Genomic DNA, 12,557 nt, shown 5'->3' on the forward strand with positions numbered 1-12,557 from the left:
ATGGCCCAGGTCTGTTTAAGCACTAATATCTCTTTACCATCGTTTTAGCCGTGACATTTTACATAGTTTGACCAAGTTTCAAGTTTATTGGACAATAAATAGTATTTTTCCCGATTTTTTTCCCCGACTTTCTTCCCCGAGTCAAACAAAATCATCAGAAATTATGATATCGCAAAATGCTTCCGTATGTGCCTTTCTACACTATTTTTCAATAAAAATGAAGAATATAATCCCTTTATGAATGCTAGAAAGGTGAGAAATGCAAGCTTGAAATACATCTCCATCAAGCCACCATGAAAAAAATGTTTCACAAGCGACATATACCATCATATCTCTTTTTCCTTCAGTATAAAGGTGACTATGTAATCAATTTGCAAGTGTGGCAAGTTTGAAAGGAATCATGCAGAAAATGTATGTGTAGTTTGCCAAGACAGGAGAAAAAGCATGTTTTCAGATATTAGATATCAAAAGTTATAACATCAAAAACCTTAAGATACTCTCTTTATTTTCGTTCCCCTCAAGTTTGGACGTTCATAAGAAGAAATGGGAAACAAATAAACATCAGATAGGCGTTCAGTAGGAGTAGAGAGTCTGCATTGAAGATGTCTGCATCCCTTGGGACCCACGCACGCACGCACACACATTGATAAGACACTTGATCCACTATATTTGTACCAAGCTCCACGCTGTGGGTTTCCCAGTGGATGAATACAATATATATTTGGGATGCATTTAAGTATTAGTATATTACAATAAAGCAAATATGCAAAATTTTGATATGGGGGAGGGGGGGGGGATGGAGGGGCGTGGAATGGGTATGGGGACCAATAAATGGATTTTCCTGTTACTACATAACTCTCTTACCCTAAGGGAACACATAAAGCATAAAAGTGAAAATGGTCAAAATTGAGTGAAATTTGGACTCGAGGTGTGCGAGACCCTTAAGCACATTTGGGTGGAGGGTGGCGTGCAGCGGCTTGACTAGTCGGCCCATATTCCTTTTAAATACAGCGAACTAGTTAAACAAACCTAGAATTTATACGCTTGTTAACATGACTAATACAGAATAACTTGTACAACACAAATGTTCATCACACAGGCTATAGTTCGGCCTCTAATAGTAAAAAGAACAAAGTGTAATTCCTCCTCCTACGCGAGGTCTTGCAAGTAGTTTGCTCAGATAAGTAATCGCATGAGGCGACCCCCTGCGAGTACCCTTACTAGTCTTTATTAATACAATAATCCGACCCCAGGACAGCACCGGCCCTGACAGCCGTGTGTGTGTGTGTGTGTGTGTGTGTGTGTGTGTGTGTGTGTGTGTGTGTGTGTGTGTGTGTGTGTGTGTGTGTGTGTGTGTGTGTGTGTGTGTGTGTGTGTGTGTGTGTGTGTGTGTGTGTGTGTGTGTGTGTGTGTGTGTGTGTGTGTGTATATGTGTGTGTGTGTGTGTGTGTGTGTGTGTGTGTGTGTGTGTGTGTGTGTGTGTGTGTGTGTGTGTGTGTGTGTGTGTGTGTGTGTGTGTGTGTGTGTGTGTGTGTGTGTGTGTGTTGAAGAACGACACATATATTTGGACATGTTTTAAACTGGGTAAAAGCAATTAGCGATGGATATACCGATTAACTACTGAACATAGTAAAGATGGGACTCGCAGAAATGGGTTAAGTTAGATGAATTCAGCTTCCAAAGTGGACTAGTGATTCTTAAAAGACTACCAATGCAACTCTCGAACATGACTGTGACTCCCCTTTCCTTCAAGGGGAGAAGAAGTGTGCGCTGCGGGAGATGACCAACCTCAGCCAGCTTTTCGACTACATCCAAACGCCGCTGGTCCGCTGCGACACACAGGTGAGTCTGCGGACGCGTGGCCTTGACAATGAAGCAACTGCACCGACACGAGCAACGAGGACGGCGGAACAACACGAGCAATACAGAACGACAATAACAGCAGCAGACGCTGCATGGCTGCATTTTGACAACTACTTAACGTGATAGCAGGTTACCCTACTTGACGAAGGTAGGTCAGTTTATTGGCAGAGTCGGGGTAGTTTACTTGGTGGGTTTAAGGTTTCTTTACTTGGAGCTCTGAGGTTACTGTGCTTGGTAAACTTGGTTATGCAACATGATGGAGTTAGGTTACTTTACTTGGGGGTTACATTACTCTTACTTGGGGGAGTTTGGTTACTGTATCTGGGTGAGATTCAGTTCCTTCACTTGGCGGGGTTTGGTTACATTATGTAGTGAGCTTATGTTACTTAGTGAGGGTGGGTTACTTTTCTTGGAGGGGTTTGGTCACGTTGTTTAGTGAGGTTAGGACTTCACACGGTGGGGTTAGGTTGTACGAAGTTGCTCTGGAAAATAGAGGAAGGAGTTAATAGCAAAAGATCCCAATGTAGTCCCGAGTCATGCCATACTTCTGTCTTCAACAGCTGATGCTGGGAGGCCGTTTGCTAGGCAAGAGTCGCTACACCGACGGCGAGAAATGGGTTTGTGTGGACAAGAAATTCAAAGTGACTCCCTTGAAATGTCTGGTCTTCTCCTTCGGCATTGGGGGAGACTGGTCATTCGAGGACGAAGTCGATAGGAAGCTGGGCTGCACGGTAAGTTTTTTGATTGATTATTTCTGATAAAAAAAATAGAAAAGGAAGGTGGTCGGCATCCCAATCCCCAGGGAATAAAAACTGGTACTGGGATTTTTGGACGGTAGACAACTCCAAACTGATATTAAAAAAAAGGAGGAAAAGCGCCTTCAATAATATCTTCTTATAAAAAGACAAAAAGCTGAAAAAATAAATTCAGTTCCAGAAAGGTCCAGTTGCTCCCCTCCTAGGCGGCCACAGTTGCAGGAAGAGTACACCAGACGGAAGGCACCTTAATGCCACATGCCGTCTGAGATTCACGCCCGAGATTCATTTCCTGTAATTTTGCAGTAATTTGCTACGAGCGGTGATATTCTCAAGTGTGAGACGACTTAACGCTGATGCGAGTAGAACATACGCCGGTCACCCGTAGCTGCCAATCACTCTACAGAAGTTTGCCAAGAGTGCCATTATATTCCGAGAGTGCGATAGTCAAAACAAACAAACGTATACAAACAGCACATACGCCGTTCACCCGTAGCTGCCAATCACTCTACAGAAGTTTGCCAAGAGTGCCATTACATTCCGAGAGTGCGATAGTTAAAGCAACAGACTGATACAGATAGTAGGTACGCCGGTCACTACTCAGGAAGGACGAGTGCTAGCTCCAAACATTTCATGAAAGAGTCCATTAAGAAATTTCAGAGCAGATGATGAGAATTCGCTCTTGTTTTGGAATTATGAAGCGTTAAAAGATTGAAACGGGTCTGTGGATAGAAAGGCGGCGTTGATGGGTCCTCACACGGAGAAGTTGGGACCCGCAGCGGTGGGTACAAACTGGAAAAATAAGCTTCAGGAAGGAGGGGGCCAATTACAGTACTGGGGTGTGAATAAATGGAACATATTAAGCAGATGTTTAACTAACGAAACGCGATGAAAATGTTCAATTTAAGACTTGAGATATTTATAGACAAGAAAGTGACTGCAAATCACGTGTTCGGGAGCTACCATGTGTAGGCCGCCTGGCCCCATGTGTTAATTCTCTTGTGCCTTGTGTCTGCTGTGTAGCCCCGACTTGTCCATAATCGCATAATCATACGGCCGACTTCCTGCAGGTGTTTGCCTTCGACCCAACCATCAAAAAGGAGAATCACAACCGCACCGCCAGAATCAGCTTCTTCAACCTGGGCATCGGCGCCCTCACCAACACTGACCCGCAGGCCAAGAAGAAGGTAAGGCTGTTAAACCGGGGCCCAACGCCGTAGCCTACTCCGCGTCTCCGCCGCCAGTAATTTTTAACACCGTAATTGACTTCCCCATCTCCTGTTCTCAATGTTCCTCCTCCCATCAGCCCAGCAGCCAATCACGCACGACCTGATGCATTTTACTGTGTGCAGCTACATTTAATATACATACATACATACCTACAGGAGAGAGAGATATTGCCAGGCCCGTGACAACCATCGCTGCACCGCAGGTGGACCGCTACGCCAACATCCTCGCGGGGCTCAGCCACCTCAACAGCATCATTGACATCCTCAAGATTGATGTGGAGGGATCCGAAGTCGCTTTCTTTGGGGATGTTTTTGGGAAGACTCCCAACCTGCTGAAGAAAGTCAAGATGATAGCGATGGAGATTCACATGGACCCCAATCTTATAGGTAGTGTTCCTGTTTGGGAAGGGCCGCCCTACTCTGCCAGACGGAGGCTACAGATTGCTGCGTCTTTTACTGGCTAATCTCAAGTTGTTTCTCCTCTTACTCGTCATTTGACTGATAAATTCCTGAAGACAATGCGACGTCTTTTTTTTCTATTATTCAGTTGGACTGACTAGAATGTCAAACTGTAGGCAACATTTTTTAACATAATGGATATTCAAGATCATATATATTTTTCAGAGCTTATACGAAGTTACAAAGTCTTCTGGGAATACTTTCAACTTATGGACTGTTTCGTCTTCAAGATTTCGAACAGAGCCGTCAATCCATTCTGTGGTCACAAAGTAGTGGACTGGCAGCACCGCTCCAACTGCTACGAGATAGTTGGGTCCAGGACCGAGAATGGTAAAACCAAAGTCTAATTATAACAAGTATGGTCAATTCCATTGAAAATCTCGTCAGATTCGCGCAATGACGTCACGCTGCCTTCAAAGGCGGGGTCCGTTACATGGGACCAAGTCAGTTTGCAACGAGACGGTGCTGGGCGCACAACCTTCAATCCCTGTCCTGCACAACAGGTTCCCCTCTGTAAGTGTCCACTACTGCAAACCTGGCTGAATTCTTCAGTATGGGAATCACTCTAGAACTTTTCGGTGCTAATTTGACAATAAAAAATGTCAAAGTCTCACTGTTATTCTTATTCAACCTTACACTCACTTACAAATCGTATTCCATGTTATTAGCCTATCCTCTGTGCATCAACTTCACAAGTTGTGATGTAGACACATAGATGGTAACTATTCCACAAATAACATGTAAAGAGGAAAGTCTACAATAAAACTTCTGACGTGAAAATACAAGTTTCTATTTCATTGCTGAATTATTTAATGAAATTAAGTAATATTGCAATGTAATGTGTAGGGAAGAGCCGGTATGATTCGGACACTTTTTTAGAAAATATATTTTAGAAAAAGTTTAGAAGTAATAGTGTAATTTTATTTGATCTCAAAAATGTTCCTCCATCCTTTTGGCTCTTTAGGCTGCTAATATGACACTCGTAGCTATTTCAGTTTTCAGATAACAGGTGGTGAAAAGAGACAAGTTTCTCAATCGTCCGAACCATCCCCACCCGTGGTTCGGCCTGGGAGAATGGGGAGATGGGTACGGACACTCCCATGATACTCGTCCATAATAATATAACTTAAGTTTGATTGGCTAATAAACAAGATTATATCTTCTACAAAGAAACATTTATATATAAGGACAAAGTATCCTCTCAATATTTGGGGGAAATAAATAAAGGAAAACTACAAGAAACATCAAATTTTTGGTATTGATAAGCTTCCTTCTCTTCACAAGACATAATATCTGAATATAAATCAACCAAATTAACCTTTATATAACCGTATGACACTAATAGCCTTTTCACCATTTACCCGTTTCTGGGTCATGATCTGTATAAGTCCTTGATAGATAGAGTCCCGACAGCCTAAGATTTGGACGCCATTATTGGCCCTGTCTTCGCCGCCTTGAGACCGTGTGCTAGTGTTTGAAAAAGCGCGGCGCAGGGGGCCAATAATGCCGTCCAAATCTTTGGGTATCGAAGATTTCTATGAACTCTACAGATCTGTTAAACAGAATTACTGAAATGGAAAGATCTCTATAATGTTTAGAATTCATATAAGTTTGAAATCATGAAAAATCAACCAAATCCGAATCATCACGACTAAAAAGCCAATGTGGTCACACTCTTTTTTTCCAACACTTTGAGAGCTGGGTGAATTTATTATGCAGCAATACCTTCATAAATGCCGTGCATCCTACGTCACCAAAATAATTTACATCTTGCTAGGTGGCACGTTTTGAAGCAGGGAAGCTTATGATACACCCTGAAAATATTACATACAGAGATGCAGAAAAACATAAAATAGAATTGCATCGAAATATGATAACAGCTCTGAGGGCGTGGATTTGTCCTTTGTGGGCCAAGGCAAGCAAAGTTTTGCACATTCACACACAAAATCTCGCAGCACTCAGTTCCATACACTTTACAATAAGTGCGATGGCCGGACCATCCTCCACTGTCCGAATCATACCAGCGGCTCTCCCCTAGCATGCTTAGCTCATTTCTCTCACTCTGACCTCTCACAGAGAGACGGACGATTAATCCTCCCAGCTGCGCACCACAGCCTAGCTTACCGCGCTGCACGCCTTATCAACCCTGTGTTTTGTTGTGCTATTTGGGTTTGCGTTAGCTTTCACGTGTGTTTGTGTGTTCTTGCTTGTGGACCCTTGTGTATTTGCCTGTGATATCCCGACACGTGTTTGAGTGTGTGTTCGTTTGTGGTTTGCAGAGTGTCTGCCTGTAGCAGTTGCCACTGTGATTTGTGTTTCCAGTGTTTTTGCGTGTGATTTGGCTGTTTCCGAAGTGTTCTACGTGGGTTTCAGTGTTTCAAGTGTGTTGTTGTGTTTTACACCAATGGTGTTTTGCGAGTGATTTGGCTGTTTCAGAGTGTTCTGCGTGGGTTTCAGGAGTGTTTCAGTGTGTTGTGTTTCGGTGTTTTGCGTATTGATTTGGCTGTTTCAGAGTGTTCTGCGTGGGTTTCAGAGTGTTTTCGGTGTGTTGTGTTTCCGGTGTTTTTACGTGTGATTTGGCTGTTTCCAAAGGTGTTCTACGCGTGGGTTTCAGTGTTTCAGAGTGTGCTGTTGTGTTTCAGTGTTTTGCAAGTGACTTGAGGTGTTTAATCGTGCTTGTGCTTGAGTTTCTGAGTGTTTCGTGTGTTTCAGAGAGTGTGTTGCTGTGTTCGAGTGTTTTCACGCGTGATTGGGTGTGTCGACACCTCACCCTTGGAATTCCCTGAGGATTCAATCTGCTCCTCCTCACCTTTTCACCCTCTTTAGAAATCCCCTGGAAAGGGATTAACCTTCCTACCCTTTTCCTCTCCACCTCACCTAAGCCCCCCGACCCTCGCTCTCACACTCCCTTCTAGCTTCTCCTCACTACAAATCCCCTAGATGATTAGCCCTTCGTACTCCTCCCTCTGCCTCCACATGCTTTGTGGCCCTCCCCCTCGCTCACCACCTCCCATCCCTGTTACCCACCCCTTCACCCTCCCTCACCTCTTTCCCTAACCCTCCTTGATCTCACTTTCACCTCACATCCCTTCCTACTACTCCTCTCTCCCACTTTACCTCCTTTCCCTAACCCCCTCTCACTCACCTCCACTACCTTTCCTAATCCCCTTCACTCTGTGTTTTATCTCTTTCATTTTCAGGCAATCATTAATCACTTTCAGCTAAGATGGCGCCTGAGAGAAGTGCAGTACTTGTAACTTTGTAGCACCAGCTCACTTTTACAGGGCGTTCTGTTGTCTGTCGACTGTGTCTCTCAGGCAGCATCTCGGACAAGACTGCAGGAGCAAGAGAGAGAAGATGGAAGCAGGTCAGAGTAAAATAACAGGCTTTCTCTCACCAGGCAGCATCTCAGACAAGACTGCAGGAGCAAGAGAGAAGATGGAAGCAGGTCAGCATAAAATATGAGCTTTCTCTCACCACGCAGCATCTCGAGATAAAGGCTGCAGGGAAACAAGAAGAGAAGATGGAAGCAGGTCAGAATAAAAAATAATAGAGCTTTCTCGCACTGTTTTAACCTCGCTTGCAGGAATTCATCCAGGCTAGCACGTTGCTGTGGTGCCAAACCCTTCTCCATACCGCCCCACTTGCCCTCAGCGGTACCGTCGACACCAGCGGACAACACCACGCAGCGGGAGGGTGCTAGGTGGCACCGCCATGATGGCTTCACCGTCGTGAATGGAGGAGCCAAACCAGCCAGACAAGCGATTTATCCTGTCCATTGCTTCCAACAGGTTTGCCATTCTCGAGGAGGGAGGACGAGCAGGAGAGCACCCAACGCTTCCTGAGTGGGTGACTCCATGAATTCGCCAGCAGGTCGTTGAGTTCTGCGGCAGAGTTCTTCGTCGAAGACGGAACTATTGCTATCCTGGTGCTGGGATCGACGATATAACTGCATGAGGACCCTTATCTCCCCAGAGCTACTAATGATTGCTGTTTGTTATTCACAGGTACGAACGACATCACCATTTGATCTGAGGAACTCTGGACAAGTACAAAGTAGGCTCATCCAGCAGTATAAAGTCTAAATCCTAACATTGTATTTCAGGAGTTCTACCACGGACTTGGGCGGAGGACTTCTTCAGTGTAGGCCTTAGCCCCTAAACAACCGCCTTACGAGCTCTTTGAGGGAGCTTGACGTGGAGTTCTTCAGCACATACTGGGACAATTTCTGTATTAAAGATAAAGTGAGGCACTCTTCCACAGGGGACCCGGATTACACCTGTCTCCCATCCAGGGCAGCCCCAGATTCAGGCTCCTCAACAGAAGCAGTACGTGACCATCCAGATCAAAAACTGACCCTCCACCCCGCCCTTGTAAATAGACGCCGTGCATCACCAACAAACCCACGCCAACCGTGACCCCATAGTACCACCACCTCTATTACCAAGCCTCTAGATAACTTAAAATCCTTAGTTTCAATGCGCGTAGCCTAAGAAACAAATTTGATGAACTGAGATGTCTTGCTCTAACATGAAAATTTTGATATAATTGCTATAACCGAAACATTTTATCGACACCACATATATTGATTTAAGTTCCGAATGCAACATAGAATTTGGCTACAGACTCTTCAACCAATCAGTAGCAAACCGTCAGAGACGGTGGCGTCGCCTTTTTTTGTCAAAAAGCTATTTACAACCCGTTGAAGCAAAACACCAAAAGAAACAGTAACGTTGAACATTGGTGCGTGCGAGTAAACATTGCAAAAGTCAATTTAAATATATCTGTCACCTACAGACCTCCCGAGCAATCACTCGATGACGACCTTGAAATGTACAGCGTCTTAAGGCCAGTCCTTAATAGCAACGAGTCACTAATATTAGGAGACTTTAGCCTCCCCATATCGACTGCGACACTGTCAGGTACAGAAGGCGGAGTCACATAGAATGATCAGCAGTTTCTGAAGAAAATTATCTCAGCCAAATGGTTCTGAACCAACTCGACAAAATAATATACTCGACCTTGTTATAACGACCAAGATAACCTGGTCAGTAATGTCACGGTAGGAGAACACCTCGGTTCTTGCGATCATAGAATTAGTGCGCGTCGACATTAGAAGCTCAATCATCAGTGACTGAAAATAAAAGGTAAAAGGTGCCCAATTTCAAAAGAGCTAACTTCCAGACAGAAATCCGACAAAAACTAACTAAATACAACTATCAGATGACGGCAAGAAAACGTAGATGGAAAGCCTGGCTAAGCTTTAAAATCACTTACTCACTCAGCAAGAACACATTTGTCCCCCTTGTGCGAAGCAGATTAACACTAATAAAGCCACAAATGGTTTAATAGCAGAATTAAACAATCAGTCAATGAGAAAATTGTTTTACAGGTTAAAGAAGAATAAAGCACGCTTGAAAGAAAGTTATCTAGAGACTTGGTAATAAAGGTGGGTGGTACTTGCGGGATGCACGGTTTGCCAGGTTTGTTGCAAACAGCAGCGTCTATTACACGGGCGGGGTGGAGAGACGTGGCTGAGAGTCGTTGCTTCGAATAAATTACATTATTCAAGCACTTGTGCACCTTTATGTATGCAGTGTGTGTGTGTGTGTGTGTGTGTGTGTGTGAGAGAGAGAGAGAGAGAGAGAGAGAGAGAGAGAGAGAGAGAGAGAGAGAGAGAGAGAGAGATGAATTTGTTTATTTTCTTCTCAAACTTTCTGTCGGTCTTTAGCTATTTTTGGCGAACTTGGTTTTGCGTCGTTGAGGAAGTTGTCCATTTTTCCCTGCGAGTCAGAAGCATTCACGATGACGTAGGAGGCGAGACTGTCAACTTCGATGGACAGCCAAAGCAGAAAAGAGTGAGGTAAAAGTCAGGGCATGCGCAATAACTGCGCATGTATCAGTGCTCATCTCCGCTGCATTAGCACTTAACCCTATACGTTCCGACCCCTTGAGATTTTTCGCCCTCGCCATAGCCAGCATCGTGTGTGATTTTCACGAACAACAATAACTGCTCGTGAACACTAGGGTACTGGAACCTAATCAATGGTGTAAAGCAATAGTGAATAATGAGTGAAAAGAAACTCTCAAGAAATAAATCCTTTTCTCCCTCTTCCTCCTATTCTTCCTTCTTTCTTCTTCTTCCTCCCTCTTCCTATATCTTCTTCTTTCTCTTCTTCTTCTTCCTCTTCTTCCTTCTTTCCTCCTCCTCTTCTTTCTCCTTTTCTTCTTCCTCCTCTTCCTCTTCTTTCTCTTTTTATTCTTCCTCTTCCTCTTCTTCCTCCTCTTCACTCCCCTTTTCCTTTTCTCATAGCTTCACCTCGCCTCTTTTTTCTTCCTCTTCCTTTTCTTCTGCCTCTTCCTCTTCTTCCTCTTCCCTTCCTTCTTCTTCGCTCTTCTTCTTCATCTTCCTCCTCTTCCTGTTCTTCTATCTCCTCCTCCTCTTCTTCCTCTATTTCCTCCCTCTTCTTCCTCATTTCCTCCTCTTCTTCTCTATTTCCTCCTCTCTTACTCTTCTTCCTGCTCTTCCTCCTTTCCTTCCTCCTCTTCTTCCTCCTTTCTCTTCTTCTTCTCCTCTTCCTCTTCTTTCTCCTTTTCCTCTTCCCTCTTTTCCCCCTCCTCTTCCTCTTCTTCTTTTTCCTTTTCCTCTTCCTCTGCTTCTACTTCCTCCTCTTCCCTAGCTTCTCGTCTACTCTTCTTCCTCATTCTTCCTCTCCTCTTCCTTTTCTTCTTCCTTCTCATCCTTCTTCTTCCTTTCTCTTGATTTTGCTCTTCTTCTTCCTCCTCTTCCTCTTTCTCTTCCTCCTCTCCCATCCTCTTCCTCTATTTCCTCCTCTTCTTCCTCTTCCTCTTCTTTCATCCTCTTCTTCCTCCTTTTGGTGATGATGGTGATGGTGGTGATGATGATGATGGTGGTGATGATGGTGATGATGGTGATGATGGTGGTGATGATGATGGTGGTGATGGTGATGGTGGTGATGGTGATGGTGGTGATGATGATGGTGGTGATGGTGATGGTGGTGATGATGATGATGGTGGTGATGATGATGGTGATGATGGTGATGATGGTGATGATGATGATGATGGTGGTGATGATGGTGGTGATGATGATGGTGGTGATGATGATGGTGATGATGATGATGATGATGATGATGTTGATGATGGTGATGTTGTTGTTGATTATGGTGGTGCTGTTGGTGTTGGTGGTGATGGTGGTGGTGATGATGATGGTGGTGATGATGATGGTGGTGATGATGATGGTGGTGATGATGGTGGTGGTGATGATGGTGGTAATAGTGATGATGGTGGTGATGATGATGGTGGTGATGATGATGGTGGTGATGGTGATGGTGGTGATGATGATGGTGGTGATGGTGATGATGGTGATGGTGGTGATGATGATGATGGTGGTGATGGTGATGATGGTTGATCAGTGATGATGATGGTGATGATGATGATGATGGTGATGATGATGGTGATGTTGGTGGTGATGATGATGGTGATGATGATGGTGCTGATGATGGTGATGGTGGTGATGATGGTGATGGTGATGATGACGGTGGTGGTGGTGATGATGATGGTGGTGGTGAGTGATGGTGGTGGTGATGATGATGGTGGTGATGATGATGGTGGTGATGATGGTGGTGGTGTTGATGGTGGTGATGATGATGGTGGTGATGGTGATGATGAGCGTGTGGGCGTGATGATGGTGATGATGGTGATGATGGTGATGAGTGGTGATGGTGGTGATGATGGTGAACGGTGATGATGATGGTGGTGATGATGGTGGTGATGGTGTGATGATACAGTGTGGTGATGATGGTGGTGGTGATGATGGTGATGGTGGTATTAATGATGGTGGTGATGATGATGGTGGTGATGATTATGTGGTGATGATGGTGGTGAGTGATGATGGTGAGCGTGGTGGTGGTGATGATGATGGTGGTGATGATGTTGGTGATGATTATGGTGGTGATGGTGATGGTGGTGATGATGATGATGGTGGTGTTGATGGTGGTGATGATGGTGGTGATGATGATGGTGGTGATGATGATGGGTGGTGATGATGATGGTGGTGATGATTATGGTGGTGATGATGATGGTGGTGATGATGGTGGTGATGATGGTGGTGGGTGATGATGATGGTGGTGATGATGATGGTGATGATGATGCTGTTGATGATGGTGGTGATCATTATGGTGGTGAGGATGGTGGGGGTGATGATGGTGGTGGTGATGACTGATGGTGGTGA

General features: G+C 44.6%; 1 protein-coding gene across 1 annotated transcript; it reads left to right on the top strand.

Annotated features, from left to right (window-relative positions):
- Nucleotides 1-934: 934 nt before the first annotated feature.
- Nucleotides 935-8,662, top strand: LOC126990632 (uncharacterized). Its single transcript, XM_050849315.1, has 5 exons — nucleotides 935-1,842; nucleotides 2,424-2,594; nucleotides 3,689-3,805; nucleotides 4,051-4,234; nucleotides 8,601-8,662. The coding sequence occupies exons 1-5, from the start codon at nucleotides 1,780-1,782 to the stop codon at nucleotides 8,660-8,662; spliced, it is 597 nt and encodes a 198-aa protein (XP_050705272.1). The 5' UTR covers nucleotides 935-1,779.
- The last annotated feature ends 3,895 nt before the right edge of the window (nucleotides 8,663-12,557 follow it).

This window comes from Eriocheir sinensis, unplaced genomic scaffold (genome assembly GCF_024679095.1).
Source record: "Eriocheir sinensis breed Jianghai 21 unplaced genomic scaffold, ASM2467909v1 Scaffold1827, whole genome shotgun sequence".
Taxonomy (NCBI): Eukaryota; Metazoa; Arthropoda; class Malacostraca; order Decapoda; family Varunidae; genus Eriocheir; species Eriocheir sinensis.

Coding starts and splice junctions, on each gene's coding strand:
- LOC126990632 (XM_050849315.1), top strand. CDS start 1,780: ATGACCAACCTCAGCCAGCTTTTCGACTACATCCAAACGCCGCTGGTC. Junction 3,806..4,050: donor ACCCGCAGGCCAAGAAGAAG/GTAAGGCTGTTA, acceptor GCTGCACCGCAG/GTGGACCGCTACGCCAACAT. Junction 4,235..8,600: donor CATGGACCCCAATCTTATAG/GTAGTGTTCCTG, acceptor TCTCCCATCCAG/GGCAGCCCCAGATTCAGGCT.